Source organism: Crinia signifera, chromosome 6 (genome assembly GCF_055691185.1).
Source record: "Crinia signifera chromosome 6, ASM5569118v1, whole genome shotgun sequence".
Taxonomy (NCBI): Eukaryota; Metazoa; Chordata; class Amphibia; order Anura; family Myobatrachidae; genus Crinia; species Crinia signifera.
Window position 1 is genome coordinate 11,822,675 of NC_139222.1, and position 17,507 is coordinate 11,840,181.

At 45.5% G+C, this 17,507-nt stretch overlaps 1 protein-coding gene across 1 annotated transcript in view; it reads left to right on the forward strand.

The window, feature by feature from the left end:
- The window catches only part of LOC146009917 (uncharacterized), a 22,375-nt gene extending 5,131 nt beyond the window's left edge, over positions 1-17,244 (forward strand). Inside the window, exon 4 of the mRNA XM_083150546.1 lies at positions 14,264-17,244. Coding sequence (XP_083006672.1) covers positions 14,264-16,029 — 1,766 coding nt within the window. The 3' untranslated portion in view covers positions 16,030-17,244. The remainder of the gene's footprint in view (positions 1-14,263) is intronic.
- The last annotated feature ends 263 nt before the right edge of the window (positions 17,245-17,507 follow it).

The window sequence follows — 17,507 nt, forward strand, 5'->3', positions numbered from 1 at the left end:
CCCTCCTCTGTCACTGCCCTAATCTCTTATCCCTCCCCCTCCTCTGTCACTGCCCTAATCTCTTATCCCACCCCCTCCTCTGTCACTGCCCTTATCTCTTATCCCACCCCCTCCTCTGTCACTGCCCTTATCTCTTATCCCTCCCCCTCCTCTGTCACTGCCCTACTCTCTTATCCTCGCCCCCTCCTCTGTCACTGCCCCTAATCTCTTATCCCTCCTCTGTCACTGCCCTAATCTTTTATCCCGCCCCCTTCTCTGTCACTGCCCTTATCTCTTATCCTCGCCCCCTCCTCTGTCGCTGCCCCTAATCTCTTATCCCTCCCCCTCCTCTGTCACTGCCCTAATCTCTTATCCCTACCCCTCCTCTGTCACTGCCCTAATCTCTTATCCTCGCCCCCTCCTCTGCCCTAATCTCTTATCCCGCCCCCTCCTCTGCCACTGCCCTAATCTCTTATCCCGCCCCCTCCTCTGTCACTGCCCTAATCTCTTATCCCGCCCCCTCCTCTGTCACTGCCCTAATCTCTTATCCCGCCCCCTCCTATGCCACTGCCCTAATCTCTTATCCCGCCCCCTCCTCTGCCACTGCCCCTAATCTCTTATCCCGCCCCCTCCTCTGTCACTGCCCCTAATCTCTTACCCCGCCCCCTCCTCTGTCACTGCCCATAATCTCTTACCCCGCCCCCTCCTCTGTCACTGCCCCTAATCTCTTACCCCGCCCCCTCCTCTGTCACTGCCCCTAATCTCTTACCCCGCCCCCTCCTCTGTCACTGCCCCTAATCTCTTACCCCGCCCCCTTCTCTGTCACTGCCCCTAATCTCTTACCCCGCCCCCTCCTCTGTCACTGCCCCTAATCTCTTATCCCGCCCCCTCCTCTGTCACTGCCCCTAATCTCTTATCCCGCCCTCTCCTCTGTCACTGCCCCTAATCTCTTATCCCGCCCTCTCCTCTGTCACTGCCCCTAATCTCTTATCCCGCCCGCCTCCTCTGTCACTGGGGCCTAATCTCTTATCCCGCCCGCCTCCTCTGTCAATGGGGCCTAATCTCTTATCCCGCCCGCCTCCTCTGTCAATGGGGCCTAATCTCTTATCCCGCCCCCTCCTCTGTCACTGGGCCTAATCTCTTACCCCGCCCCCTCCTCTGTCAGTAGGAATAAGGGAGATGTATCTGCCTGAGAGCTGTAGTGTACTGTATATTACTGTATATTCTGCATATTAGTCATAGCGCAGACACAACTATAATCCGCTGTCAATGTATTAGATAGTTGGCTGCGAGTAACTGCACAGGAATTGGTACATTACACACCAGTGTCACAGAGAAAGCACAACAGACCTCACCGAGGGGAATAAGATGCACCCGCCGCCTTGGAGCCCTTCTTGCACAGAGTCACACTCACACACATCTAGAAGTGTCGCACACCCCAGGGATCAGTGCACACCAGCAATGTTATGTGTTACCTCAATGTGGTTTTACTTGTGCAGCTAAGATGTAAATGTAACGTGAGAGAGACTCTGTGCGCGGGTGAGGTGTATGGGGGATGGTGCGCCCAGAGGGGCTATTTGGTGGGAATGGAAGTCGTCTTCATGGAGATCCCATGACCGCCATAACAATTGGGTGTGCTCAGTCTTCTCCAGGTTACCCAGGATGTTTTTGGGGACCACCCACCTACCGATATATCCTCCACCCACCTGCCGGTATTTCGCCCCACTATGCCCCTTCCTCCTGGTCATTCAAGCATCTCCGTATTTAGGTCCTTGGAGAAACACTACAGGGAGAGGGCGATGTGATGGCTGCCATGGGATCTCTGAGAAGAACTGGAATTATCGCTGCTTTCTTCTACGATCCCCATGGCGGCCATAACAATGGGACATACCAAAGCAGAATAATGTAATCTGGTTTATTTAGCAAGGGCACCATGCAAGACGTGATCCCCACAGTGGGCAGTAGAGACATATAAAGCGTAGCGGTTAGAGAACGTATGTATAGGCGACCAGGTTGCTGCATCACAAATGTCCCTTATAGACGCCCGCGCCTTCCTAGCCCATGATGTCACCGTAGCCCTGGCCGAGTTTGCATTAATTACATCCGGAACATCTCGTCCTTTGTTCTTGTATATGAATGTAATTAGGTCTCTCAGCCATCTGGAGATAGGTTGTGCTCCCACAAACCAGACTTTCTGACTTCCTTCTGGGATGACGAATGTCCTTTAGTCTATGGAGGTAAATGTTATTACCTCTGACTAGATGTCTTCCAGTCTTCCTCCTCTTGTTATTAAGTTCAGTATAAGAAGCAGGAAATATCTCCTGATTCAGAAGGAAAGCAGTAACCACCTTGGGTAGAAAGTTAGGGCGAGTCCTATGTACCACCTTATACGGAAACGTGTAAGTATGGTTCTTCCACCCACACAGCCTGTAACTCACTCGCTCTCCTCACAGACGTAGCTGCTACTAGAAATACGATCTTCCAAGTCAGGAATATGGGAGGAATTTTTAGTAATGGTTCAAATGGTTGTTTCATCAATGAATTAAGAACTAGATTAAAGTCCGACGGAGCCACAATGGATGTGATGGGTGGACGCGTTGTTTAATGGCCTTGCATAACTTGTTAATTAGGTTATTGTCCGCTAATCTCCTATCTAGGAGCACACTTAAGGCCGATATCTATCGCCTAAGAGTGGAAACCGCTAGTTCTATTGAGAAGCCATTGCACAAGAATTGTAGGACCTGCGCCGTTGTTGAGTTAGTGATCTCTTCAGATGATCGTCTCCAAATGATACATCTCTGCCAGACCTTATAATATGTGTGAGAAGAAACGTCCTCTCCTGCTTGTAACAGAATCTGGATGACTTGATCTGAACATTCATTTGGTTTCAACAAGTTCCCTTCAATCTCAGTACCTTTAGACATAATCCTGCTGGATTTGGATGGTAGACCGGACCCTGATGTAGAAGGTCTGGAATGATGGATAATGTCCAAGGTTCCTGCACTGCCAATTTCTGGGCTGTTGCAAACCACGCTGTCCTTGGCCAAAAGGGGAGGACCTCTATCACTTTCACTCGATCCTCTCCTATCTTCTTCAGGATGTGACTAATCAGAGGAACATTAGTTTAGTTCAGTAGGGAGTGTGAAAGGGCCTTTTGGGAAACACCGGTTCCAGGCATCTAGCAATCTGACCTGGATAAAAAGAAAAGTTCTAACTGGGTCGGACCCGGGTTGCTGGGCAGTGTGAAAGGCTAACCAGAGTAGAGCGACCCAGGTCCCGTTCACTTCTATGGAGGAGGCAGAATAGTTTTTCGTGCTGCCTCCTCCCCCGTCTGATTCGCCGCTGCTTGCCCCACTCCCCCGGATGACATCAGCAACCCAGCAGTAAACCGGGTCGCTGTGAGCTGCAGTTAAGAGCATATGCTGGGGAGGACTTCCGGTGGGCGGCTCAAGCATATGGCCGTGTCTCAGGAGAGCTCCCAGCTCCGGACTGGTTAGCCAGCAACAATCTGGCAACCAGACACCTAACACCGGAGAAAACCCCCACAGAGATTCGGGGAGTAGAGGAGCCAGCTGAAATCCCCGGAACCCAAGCGCACATAGAGGCGCAATAAGATCATACCTGCACCTGTCTGTCCGCAATATCGGAACGGGAGACGGGAACCGCGGCACACACTACCCGGCTGGTGGCAGGAGGGGAAGTGACGGAGGCAGTGACGACATCCGGCCCGGCGCCGCTGAGTGAGACGCAGCAAGGCAGCCGAGTGCCCGGACTTCCTGGTGGTGAGAGAGCTGGTCGGTGCACAGAAGATCCTGCGGCAGCGCTGCACAGACTGCCCGAAGGGGCAGTGGAACCCAGCACAAGTAGCGCAGAAGCGGGGCAGCATACCATCCTGTATACACACTGTGCGCACCGTCTCAGAGTTGAAGTCATTGCCGGCAGTATAGAAGTGGGCAGCTGCGGGCTCAACTAGAAGGAGGAGGACGGTTCCAGAGGCACATTTACTGGCTGAGGGGACCCCCCAGATATAAAAGGCACACCAGAATCCAGACCTGTCTCAGTGGGGAGCAGCATTAAATGACCACAGGACAATACGTGGTCAAAGAAGGTACTGGGGATCGGGAGAGGGGTAGAGTGGCCCAGTATAACCAGCATAGGAAGGGAGAGTAATTTGGTGGTTGGAGTTAAGAGGTGGCGCACCGGGGGAGCAGTGGCAGTGAGCCCTTGACAGCCCCTAATACTTTATTTCGGCTAAACCCACTCTCCACCAGACCTAAACCACCCTTAAAGGACACTGGCAGAGAACTGTGAATAAAAAGGCTAAACCCTCTGAATATATAACTTACCCAGCCAGAAATGGACAAATACATGGGAAAGACCCAGAGAAGTGGAAAAGGGAGCGTAGCAGCCCGGCCAAAGGACAATAAAAACAAAGGTCAGTCCTTCTGTAGCCCCTCACCCTCCTTATTGGGAGAGGACATTTCAAAATATTTAAATGGCTCCCCACAGCAGAACCTATCTGCAGTCACAAAAGCACAGGAGATATCCAGCATCCTAGCCCCCCTCCTTGATGAAAAACTGTCAGGCCTCAAAGAGGCCATGGAAATGGTGGCCACTCAAATGAAAGAATATAATTCCCGCTTTGAAGAGGCAGAGCAAAGAATATCAGCAATGGAGGAAGAGTTATTTACGGCCAAGGCCACCATAGCAGCCCAAGAAGCATCCTTGACAGCCATCCAAGAGAAACTAGAGTAGATTGAAAATCGGGACCGTCGAAGTAATTTACGCCTAATAGGATTACCTGAAACAGTTAAGAACAAAGAATTGATGGAACTAGTTTCAGAATGGCTCCCCAGGGAACTGAATTGCCCACTAACCGAAGGCCCCATACAAATAGAAAGAGTACACCGTATTGGACCAGAACAACCAGAGAGACACAGGCCGCGTCCAGTCATCTTCAAGCTCTTGAAATACACAGACAAGGTAAAAATTATGGACGCATTCAGGAAAACCCGAGACTTGGATTACAAAGGGGAAAAGCTCTTACTATTTCAGGACTTCTCCTACCAAGTGGCGATGAAAAGAAAAGCATTCTCACCTATCTGCAGTTCACTACACAAGGCAGGAATAGGCTTCGCACTTTTATACCCGGCAAAATTGAGAGTTCATTATAATGGACAGCAACAAATCCTGGAAACAACCACAGCGGCCCAAACTTTCGTGGATTCCTTGATAAAGGGACACATGGAAGCTAACAGGAACTAATCAGATATTGTTATACAAAATAACATCACCCATTAGGAAATAAGAATGGGAAGATGTAGAAAACAGCGTCGGACAAACGCTTCAAGGAAACTTCTTTTTTCATTTTTTAATTTTTCCTGTTTATTTTGTTTTTTTTTCCTTTTTATGTGTATATTTTCACTTTATAGATTTTTGCTCATTTTTTCGTATATTTTTATTTTCTTTTTTTTCTCCTTCTTTTTCACAACGCTCTCCCTTTGGAGAAGCGTGTGCGTGTGTATGTGAGGGGGGGGGGGACAAGACATTAACTTGGAAGTATCAAATATTAGAACACATAGATATAAGGGGAATTCACAAAAAGCAGCGTTAAAATATGTTACTAACAGACACAAAGTTCATTTTTTTTTATGCCCTTGGAATTTTTTCTGTTTTTTTTCTTCACAGGATGGAGGAGTGAGGCATCTCTCTTACTCCCTCATGAACAGGGAACCACAAAACCCTGTGGGAACCGAGGGGGGGAGAGAGTCTGTCACCCAACATCCCTGCGTGACACAAACCCACCATGGCGACAATAATAAGGGGACAAACCCTAAGCACTGGTGTGCAATAAAGGGGTCAGAAAAGAAGTCACAAATAGTTAAACACTCGAATAAATATAACCATGGCTTGATTCAAGTCTCACAATTAGCACTTACCAAACTGAGAGGAATGAGGACCCCTATTCACTTAGAGCATGGATCGAATGCTATAAAAGCACACAGTTATGACCACAAACATATAAGAGGGCGGATACCCTGTACTGCACCCGTGGCATTGCCCTTTTTTTTTGGAAACCACAAAAATAAGCAGAAACACTTTTTTCTTTTTCCTTATGTCATTATAATTATGTAGTTTTGTATTATTTATTATTGTATTATAAAGTAATTCTTTATCTGGTAAGAAACTTGTGGTTAGATAAGCTAACATCCAAAGGGGCCAAATCTGAGTGGAGGGTTCCCTCCTGTACTTATCCCTCACAAAGTAATACCCCCTCAAGCCATAATTGGCTAAAGGGGTCATTACCCTGGGCCAGAGGAAGGGGAAATAGTGAGAGAAAGGCAAAAGCAACACATCCTATGGGTATAGATATAAGGGTGGAGTCCCCATACACACGGGCCCCTCCACCAACACGATATGAGATCTTACCCATAAAGCAGAAATGGTATTATGGACGGGGACATGTAGAAGGGTTAGACAGATTGCTCCCTACCCCCGCCTCTCTCTTTTCCTTTCTGGTATACCTAAAAGGTTCTAGGTATGGGCACTCCCGTATGATCGGGACAAGAGAAATTAATAAGCCCGGGCGAGAGGGCTACTATCAGAAGTGTAACCCCCGTCAGGAGCTAAATGAGTGATAAATTAAATAGGGATAGCAGGGGTACGATCACTCGTGAGTGTATCAAGTTCCTATCCTGGAACGTGGAAGGCCTTAATTCTCCATTAAAAAAGAAGAAAGTACTTCAACATCTAAAAAGGCTGAAACCGGATATAGCTATACTCCAGGAGACCCACTGGAGGGATGGGGACTTGAATACACTCAGAGACACCTGGTTTACGGAACATATACAGGCATCCTACGTAACTAAACAAAGGGGGGTAATGATAATAATTAATAAGGCTTTACACTATGCGATTCAAGATAAAAAACAAGACCCGGAAGGTCGATACTTATTCGTGAAGATAGGATTGGAGGGGGAGACGTACATAATAGTGGCATTATATGGCCCGGTCGGCCCTAACACATCCTTCTTCACTGACATTTACGTCCAACTTCAAGATTGGGCGGAAGGCCATATTATAATAGGAGGCGACTTTAATACAACTTTAAATCAAACATTAGACAAATCAGAAAATGCTAGAGGTGACAAACCCACCCCGGCCCTGTCTCTATTAATGGAGTCTTTACACCTATCCGACCCCTGGAGATTCCAACACCCAGTGGATAAGGAATTCACATTTTATTCCCATCCCCATCAAACATCATCTAGGTTAGATTACTGGCTAGTACCTACAACACTTCTAGTCAGAGTAAAGTGCACAAAGATAGAGAACATCTTAATTACAGATCATGCCCCCACCTGGTTCTCACTAATGCTACCACTCCCCAAGATATATTCGTATAATTGGAGGTTTCCATCATATATGACGGAATCCGCAGAGTTTAAAAACTATCTAGAAAGACAATTTTTAAATTACATGGAGGATAATAAACAACACATTGAGGAGGTAAACCTGTTTTGGGCCGCCTCTAAACCTGTCATTAGGGGCCATATCATAGCCTATGTTTCAGCAAAAAAAAAGCAAATGAACAGAAGGTATGAAGAACTTAGCAGAGAAGTGTCAATAGCATACTCTAATATGCTGGGTGGCAGAACCTCAGAAACCCAGAAGATTTTGTCAGGGGAGCCGGTCTATCAAAATTGACACAGCCAGAGAGTGAAGAACTGACAGAAGCCATCTCAGACCAGGAAATTAGAGGGGTAATTGGGAAACTGGCAAGAGGCAAAGCGCCAGGCCCGGACGGGCTGAGCGCCGAATATTATAAAATGCTGACACCACACTTAGTGCCTCATCTTCAGGCACTATTCAATTCCATTCTGGCAGGAAAGCCCGCATATGCAGACTTTAACAAAGCAAGAGTAATAGTAATACCAAAAGCAGGAAAAGACCCCACTTCAATAGCTTCTTACCGCCCAATCTCCCTACTAAACCAGGATTTTTAAATTTTGACAACCATCATAGCAGCCCGATTACAAAAAGTCCTACCTAAATTACTGCACACGGCCCAGACGGGGTTTGTCCGTGGGAGATCATCAGTACACAACATAAGACAGGTAATAGCATCCCTGATCCAAGCCAAAGCCAACCCAGGGGGAAGATCGACCCTAATCAGTTGCGATGCGGACAAGGCATTTGACCGTGTGTCATGGACACATTTGCTAAGGGTGATGCACGCACAGAATATGGGGGTGGGATTTATTACACTCTTTAGGAAATTATACTCCTCACCCAAAGCTTTTCTGACAATTAATGGGCTAAACACAACAGAATTTAAATTACATCGGGGCACAAGACAGGGTTGCCCATTATCACCCCTTCTTTTCGACCTAGCAATAGACCCTCTGATCAGACAGTTTCATAAGAATGAGGAGTGGAAGGGAATACAGGTGGGTCAGAACGAACTGAAAGTGTCAGCATACGCGGACGACCTGTTACTTTATATTGCTAACCCGCAAGAAGCACTCCCAGGGCTGACCAAAATACTATCTGAGTTCGAACAGATATCAGGTTTCAGGATAAATAAAACGAAGACTAAAGCACTAGCACTCCATAGAAGGGCAAGAGAAGGATGGGCAGGATCCTTCCCATTTAAGTGGGCAGACTCATCAATTACCTATCTTGGGATAAAAATATCGGCACATCCCAAAGATCTATATGGCAATAATATCCAACCCATAATAGCTCGGATAATGGCGGACTTCAGGGCCTGGAGATGCCTGCCCCTATCCTATGTTGGGAGGTGCCACCTAATCAAAATGGTGGCCTTCCCACGATTACTATATTACATACAGACACTACCAATAATGATAGGGGAGGCAGATCTACGTAGTCTAAACACCGCCATCAGCACCTTTATATGGGCTGGGAAGAAGGCAAGAATATCCCTATATAAATTGAGTCAAAAGACCGATATGGGAGGAATAAACCTGCCATGTATACGGAGTTACGGGCTGGCGGCCAATTACCGGTACGCAGCAGACTGGATAAACAATACGGATAATTTCGCGAACACAGGCTTGGAACAAGCATTCTGCCCAGGAATCCCGTTAAGCAGTCTATTGCACATTAAACCAGCTAAACTTCCAATTAATGTACTGGAGAACCCACTATTGAACACGACCTGTAAGGCATGGAGATTGTCCCGAGCAAGGCTGGGTCTCTCTCCATACAACTCAATATTTTCCTCAGTACATTACAACATTAAAACACAGGAACCGCTCATACAGAATAAGAATAATATCTTTAAATGGAAGAAGGAAGGGATTAGGAATATAATCGATGTGTTGAACCAGGAAGATTTATCGATGCTCTCTTATGAAAGTTTAAGTGAGAAATACAGAGACAAACATCTCAAAATTTAATTACCTTAAGAATAGAAGCTATGTGACAAGTATATTGAATAGCCTGATAGGAAAAGAACTAACAGGGGGCCTGGATCTGGCAATACGCCAGGCAGTAAGTAAGGGAATTACTACCGCCCTATTGTACACACAAATTAAAAGACAGGCCCAGGTGGAGGATATAAAGACAGGGATGGCAAAATGGAGCGTAGATCTCCAAGGGCTCCCCCTCCAAACCATACTGACAGCGTTTGTCAGAATTAACAAAAACCTAGGGACAGCATCATACATGGAGATGCAATACAAATTGCTGCACAGGGCATATTATACGCCAAAGAAACTGTTTCAAATGGGAACAGTTACAGATTCAAACTGCTTTAAATGCTCAATGCCAGGAGCAGACTTGTATCATTGCAAGTATGACTGTCCAGAAGTGCAAAAGTATTGGAGGATGGTAGCGATACATATACACAAGATAGTTACGATATCAAGATAAAGCTCACACCAGAATGGGCCATATGGGATATAAACCCAACTAACACACATAATAGACTGTCGCAAGGACAACGGAAGTTTATAGCTAAAATAGCAGCTGCTACACGTAAGACAATCCTGTCACAATGGACATCTGTTAATACACTTACAATTACAATACTAAAACCGAGAATATCGTATCTATACCAGATGGACTGGATAGAGATGAATACAGACAAAGATAAAAAAAAATCAAAAGCTTTTTTGACACCTGGCTTCCTTATATTAAAAATTTATCCCCCACGACCAGAGAATTAATTAGAAAAATGGTATCAATGACATTCTGGTACAAAATGGAGGTGGAGGCCAATGGAATAAGCCCCTTCTGAGAAAGAAAAAGAACACTATATAAGAAATAAGGGTGAAGGGAGGGAAGATAATGGATACCGGGACGGGGGAATAGTTAGCCCTTAAATAGAAGGAGGAAAGAAGGAAAGGAAAGGGCGGAAGGGAAGTGTTACATTAAACCAGCATATAATAACATAGTCAATGCATGGTAAAATAAGTTTTATTAATGGATTTAATTTGTGAATTCCTTTGATACATGAATTAAGAAAATATATGATGTAATGTAAAAGTTTTTAAAATTGTATAAAAAAATTTTTCTACTGTCAATAAAAATAATAATAAAAAAAGAGCATATGCTGGTTCGCTCCCCGGGCGGACCCATGTCCAAATCCCATGTGCGACCCGGCATTTGCGATCTGAAAGAGCCGTTAGTGCGCCTGCCGCGTCAGTGACTAGGAAAGAGGCTGCAAGGAAGAAACGCACCAATATGAACTGTATGGCCTGTGATAAGGTTTTATCTTGAGAACCATAAAATACTCTGAGAAATTTGAAAACCGCGTGCAGCTATGTCATGCCAGCCTAAAATACAGCTGGATTTAATGGACTGGAGTTACAAGGCCATGGAGATCTAGAGCTCGGGCTGGTTTCAGTTATGAGGAAGCGGTGTCCTCAGATGAGCTGCCGGAGGATGTGGAAGATGGATCTAGTGAGGAGTCTGGTGACATTAGAGATGATACCAGTGGAGATAACTTTGGGTACTACGATACCATTAGAGCAGGCATGTCACAAGTCAGGCCCGGGGGCCAATTGCGGCCCGTGCTGTCATTTCAAGCGGCCCCCAGCCTCCAGCTGGAAGTGGGCAGAGCATCAGATATGGGAAGCACAGGACACTAAAGGTGGGGCCCTGGCGAGCGCGCCTTTACCTTGCTGTCTGCTGCAGTGAGGAGGTGCCGGCCTCCACCTTTAGATGTGTTTGGTGTCCTCCCCTACTGCTGCAATCCTATATCACCTTACTCCACAATCACAGTTACAGCAGTGTGTCCACTCTGCTGGGTAACATGCAGAGCGGAGTAGGGCAGCAGCGGGAGCCCAAGCATCTCCTGTCCTTGCAGTGCCTGCTTTGCCTCTCCTTCCTCCTTTGCTCACACAAGGGGCTGGGAAACATACAGAGAAGGGAGGGGGCAGAGTGGGGGACATACAGTGAAGGAGGGTCAGGCTGGGGGACATACAGTGAATGGAGGCAGTGATGGCCATTCAGAGAAGGGGGAGCAGGGGCAGGCTGGGGGACATACAGTGAATGGGGGTCATACAGTGAAGGAGGGTCAGGCTTGGGGACATACAATGAATGGAGGCACTGATGGACATTAAGAGAAGGGGGCAGGCTGGGGGACAGAGTGGGGAACATACAGTGAAGGAGGGGCAGGCTGGGGGACATACAGTGAATGGAGGCAGTGATGGCCATTCAGAGAAGGGGGAGCAGGGGCAGGCTGGGGGACATACAGTGAAGGAGGGTCAGGCTTGGGGACATACAATGAATGGAGGCACTGATGGACATTAAGAGAAGGGGGGCAGGCTGGGGGACAGAGTGGGGAACATACAGTGAAGGAGGGGCAGGCTGGGGGACATACAGTGAATGGGGCCGGGTGTGGGACCATTCTGATGTGATTAATGATTCAAAGAATGTCAGACTGAATGGTTGGCCCCCACATTTACACTTCAAACTTTTTGCGACGAGGGGGGGGTTTTATCACTGCGCTGGAAATGGGGAAAAAAAGCAGCTCAATAATAAATGGATGAATAGACTTTTGGGGATGAGCGCTAATTATAGTAAAAAGAATAGGTGTAAGAGGCAAAGAAAAGATAAGAAGTATAGAAAAACACCTGAAAAATAAAAATTGGTTATAAATTATGTTTACAGCTCCTCTGAGCAAATGTGGATTGTCCGTGGAGTGCGTTATCTAACTGTCCCTACCTCTATTGCCGGGATGGAGCGTGGCGGGTTAGGAGGTCCGTGCGCTGCTGCTGGTGGATGCGCCGCACGTCCTTCCCTTTCCTCCGAGAGCTCCGGTGCCAGGACTGTGTGTGGAGCGTTGGAGAGATATGCGTGCTCAGGTAGATGGAATTGCCGCACGCTTCTTCTCCGCTCCCGTCAGTTCGAGCGGTCACCTAGTCACGGCAGTTGTTACTTCAGCTCTGATGTAGCGGAGCTTCTTTCTTGAGGTGGGGAACACACTGGGGGGTCCACGGGTAGCCTCTTCTACGCGTTTCGAGCCTTTGGGCTCTTTTTCAAGAATGGCTAAGTTCTGGTCCAGTTACGTTTTTTATTTGGAAAATTTCTCAAAAACTTTATTTGTAAAAACAGGATATGGACAATAAAAATGTATTCAACTAGAAATCGATGTTCATGCCTTGCGGAAGTAAAGTTTTCAGTTCATACAAACAGAGACCAAATGGATCTATGAACTGAAAACTTTACTTCCGCAAGGCATGAACATCGATTTCGAGTTGAATGCATTTTTATAATTCTTACAACCATTTAATTTACAGCCCATTATATTTTTTCATTATATATATTATATATATTTTTTCATTGAATCATGTACTCTCTTCTTTTTCTTTTTTCCCTCTTTTTCTTATTTTTATAAACACCGTATATCTTTTTTGAGACAATTTGTCCATTTTATCCAATTTTTACTCCAAAACCCTCTAGCTTAATTAAGGTGCATGAGGTTCCCACCATTTTTATTGTCCATATCCTGTTTTTACAAATAAAGTTTTTGAGAAATTTTCCAAATAAAAAACGTAACTGGACCAGAACTTAGCCATTCTTGAAAAAGAGCCCAAAGGCTCGAAACGCGTAGAAGAGGCTACCCGTGGACCCCCCAGTGTGTTCCCCACCTCAAGAAAGAAGCTCCGCTACATCAGAGCTGAAGTAACAACTGCCGTGACTAGGTGACCGCTCGAACTGACGGGAGCGGAGAAGAAGCGTGCGGCAATTCCATCTACCTGAGCACGCATATCTCTCCAACGCTCCACACACAGTCCTGGCACCGGAGCTCTCGGAGGAAAGGGAAGGACGTGCGGCGCATCCACCAGCAGCAGCGCACGGACCTCCTAACCCGCCACGCTCCATCCCGGCAATAGAGGTAGGGACAGTTAGATAACGCACTCCACGGACAATCCACATTTGCTCAGAGGAGCTGTAAACATAATTTATAACCAATTTTTATTTTTCAGGTGTTTTTCTATACTTCTTATCTTTTCTTTGCCTCTTACACCTATTCTTTTTACTATAATTAGCGCTCATCCCCAAAAGTCTTTTTTGCGACGAGGGCCAGATTTGGTGGACACCACTGGTCTACAGAATTGAAGGTATAGAGATTCTATGTATCAGTAAGGCACACTGTACTAGGGCATTCCTGGGCCAGGAAGGCTACAGCTTCTATCAAGGACATTTGTGACACGACAACTTGGTCTTCTAGTCACACCTCCCCAAAGATCATGCTTTCAATGTGTCACAATCCCAATTTGGGGATCAAGTCCTGTAGAGTGTCCTTAATGATTAAAATTATTATCACACCAGAATCCCTCCCCTCATAGTGATTTTCCAGGGACCTAATCAAGGAGACACTCCATAGACACGGAGGAAAGGGAGGATCAGGGTGTTATACCAGAAGGGGGAGGTCCCTAGAAATATTCCCCTGTCCAACTACGCTGAGAGGGATGAAGCCCCAAGGTCTTGGCTGCCATGGGATCTCTAAGAAGAAATGGAATTATCACGGAGTATAAATCGCTGGTATCTCATTACTATTATATAGATATATGCTTTGTGCAATACTCCTAGGTGTATATACAGTGACGTATGTAATCCCACAACTGTGCATACAGCACTACATATGTTATAACATTCTAAACATGTAAAGATGGCGCCGCAGCACAGGGATTAACCCCTTCATTGCAGTGGCGTCCAATTGTCAGTGTGGGTCAAGGTCTCCAGACATTCTCGCTTATGTAAAAAAAGTAATTTAACCCCCCCCCCCCCCCCCCTTTTTTTTCAGATTTGAAAATAGAAGATGACATCACAGGAAGTTCTCCAGGAGAAAACCGCATTCCTCTAACTATACATTCAGTCCATCACAGTGCAGATACATCGCCTGCTCCCTCCGATAATGAGAAATGTCCCACTGATGACACAGATGTTGGTACATCTGGCACATCTCGCAAAATATTTACCTGTTTTGAATGTGATAAGTGTTTTCCATTTAATTCACAGTTAGTTGCACATCAGAGATGTCACACAGGGGAGAGGCCATTTTCATGTTCTGAGTGTGGGAAATGTTATGCTTCGAAAGGAGAGCTTGTAAAACATCATAGAACTCACACAGGGAAGAAGCCATTTACATGTTCTGAATGTGGGAAACGTTTTGCACAGAAATCAAATTTTGTTATACATCAGAGAACTCACACAGGGGAGAAGCCGTTTTCATGTTCTGAGTGTGGGAAATGTTTTGCATGTAAATCACAACTTGTTATACATCAGAGAAATCACACTGGTGAGAACCCATTTGTATGCTCTGAATGTGGAAAAGGTTTTACCTCGAAATCACGTCTTGTCCTACATCAGAAAACTCACACAGGGAAAAATCTGTTTCCATGCTCAGAGTGTGGGAAATGTTTTACACAAAAAACATGTCTTGTCCAACATCAGAGACGTCACACAGGGGAGAAGCCATTTCCATGTTCTGAGTGTGAGAAATGTTTTGCTTCGAAAGGAGAGCTTGTACAGCATCAGAGAATTCACACGGGTGAGAAGCCATTTCCGTGTTCTGAGTGTGGGAAATGGTTTGCACAAAAAAAAGATCTTGGGAGGCATCAGAGAATTCACACAGGGGAGAAGCCGTATGCATGCTCTGAGTGTGGGAAATGTTTTTCAAATAGACAAGGCCTTAAAAGACATCAGCTAAGTCACACAGGAGAGAAGCCATTTTCTTGTTCCGAGTGTGGGAAATGTTATATATATAAATCAGAACTTAATAGACATCAGCTAATCCACACAGGGGAGAAGCCGTTTGCATGTTCTGAGTGTGAGAAATGTTTTGCACGTATGTCACATCTTCTTCAACATCAGATAACTCATACGGGCGTGAAGCCATTTCCATGTTCTGAGTGCGAGAAATGTTTTGCTCTGAACAGAGATCTTGTTCAACATCAGAGAACTCACACAGGTGAGAGGTTATTGTGCTCTGAATGTGGGAAAAGTTTTTCACACAAAAAAACGCTTTGTGTTCATCAGAGAACTCACACAGGGGAGAAGCTGTATGCATGTTCTGAGTGTGGGAAATGTTTTACATACAAAGCACCTCTTGTCCTACATCAGAGATCTCACACAGGGGAGAAGCCGTTTTCATGTTCTGAGTGTGGGAAATGTTTTGCACGTAAATCACAACTTGTTATACATCAGAGAAATCACACTGGTGAGAACCCATTTGCATGCTCTGAATGTGGAAAAGGTTTTACCTCGAAATCACGTCTTGTCCTACATCAGAAAACTCACACAGGGAAAAATCTGTTCCCATGCTCAGAGTGTGGGAAATGTTTTATACAAAAAACATGTCTTGTCCTACATCAGAGAACTCACACGGGTGAGAAGCCATTTCCATGTTCTGAGTGTGAGAAATGTTTTGCTTCGAAAGGAGAACTTTTAATACATCAGAGAACTCACACGGGTGAGAAGCCGTTTCCGTGTTCTGAGTGTGGGAAATGTTTTGCACACAAAAAAGATCTTGGGAGGCATCAGAGAACTCACACAGGGGAGAAGCCCTAATCATGTTCTGAGTGTGGGAAATGTTTTTCAAATAGAGAAGGCCTTAAAATACATCAGCTAAGCCACACAGGAGAGAAGCCATTTTCTTGTTCCGAGTGTGGGAAATGTTATATATATAAATCAGAACTTAATAGACATCAGCTAATCCACACAGGGGAGAAGCCGTTTGCATGTTCTGAGTGTGAGAAATGTTTTGCACGTATGTCACATCTTCTTCAACATCAGATAACTCATACGGGCGTGAAGCCATTTCCATGTTCTGAGTGCGAGAAATGTTTTGCTCTGAACAGAGATCTTGTTCAACATCAGAGAACTCACACAGGTGAGAAGTTTTTGTGCTCTGAGTGTGGGAAATGTTTTACACAGAGATCACGTCTTGTCCTACATCAGAGAACTCACACAGGGGAGAAGCCGTATGAATGTTCTGACTGTGGGAAATGTTTTATACAGAAAGGAAATCTTGTTCTACACCAGAAAATACACACACGGGTGTAATGTAATACCCCGGAGATGAGGGACATACAGACAGCCTCCACTATTCCGAACATAAGAAGGAGGAATGTTGGTATAAATATGATATACTCACATCATATATTGTCATCACTGAGATACGGGGGTTACACAATATACTACCATGTAATAATATAATAGAGGTGTAATAAGTCTCCAGCAGATCACTGGTGTGGAATGTATTGCGCTGTGGGAGATGGGTGATATTATTCTGTAGAGATCTTACTGATGGGTATTTGTATAACGCTATGAAAATATGAGGCTATTTTATGGTCTAGTATTTACTGTATGTAACTTTTTTATGTATGTATATGTGTATATTGTGGTCCCACAAGCAAACACTTGGTATGTCTTTTGCATTTTTCTTTATATTTTTTCTAAATAAATCTAAAAGTTGTTTTGGTACTTGTTTCCTAGCTTGGCGCCCATCGTATCGTATACCATAAGACTAAATATGGTATGCGATGCAATGGGACCCGATATTGTACAATGTGATGGTATACGATTTGTTTATTGTACAACCACCCTAATGGGTGCTCACAATGTTAAATGCACCCCCACTATCAACGCGAACCCGAAGAGTGGGGAGCGCAGCGGTATGCGTCCTCCGACCTTTTCATACCCCCACTATCCACATCGGCGTGGAGTTGATTTTAGATAGTGTGGCGAGCCACATGTAAAGTAATACACGTCCCCTCACTGCGCTCGCCACACTATCTAAAATCAACTCCACGCCGATGTGGATAGTGGAAGTATGAAAAGGTCGGAGGACGCATACCGCCGCCCCTCGTAGGCTCGCCACGCTTCGGGTTTGCGTTGATAGTGGGGTGCAATTAACATTGTACAAAAATCGTATTGGGGGTGCATTTAACATTGTAATCACCCATTAGGGTGCTTATACAATTACAAATCGTATCGCATTGCATGCGGCTTTATGGCATACGATGCGATGCATTCAGGGCTATTTT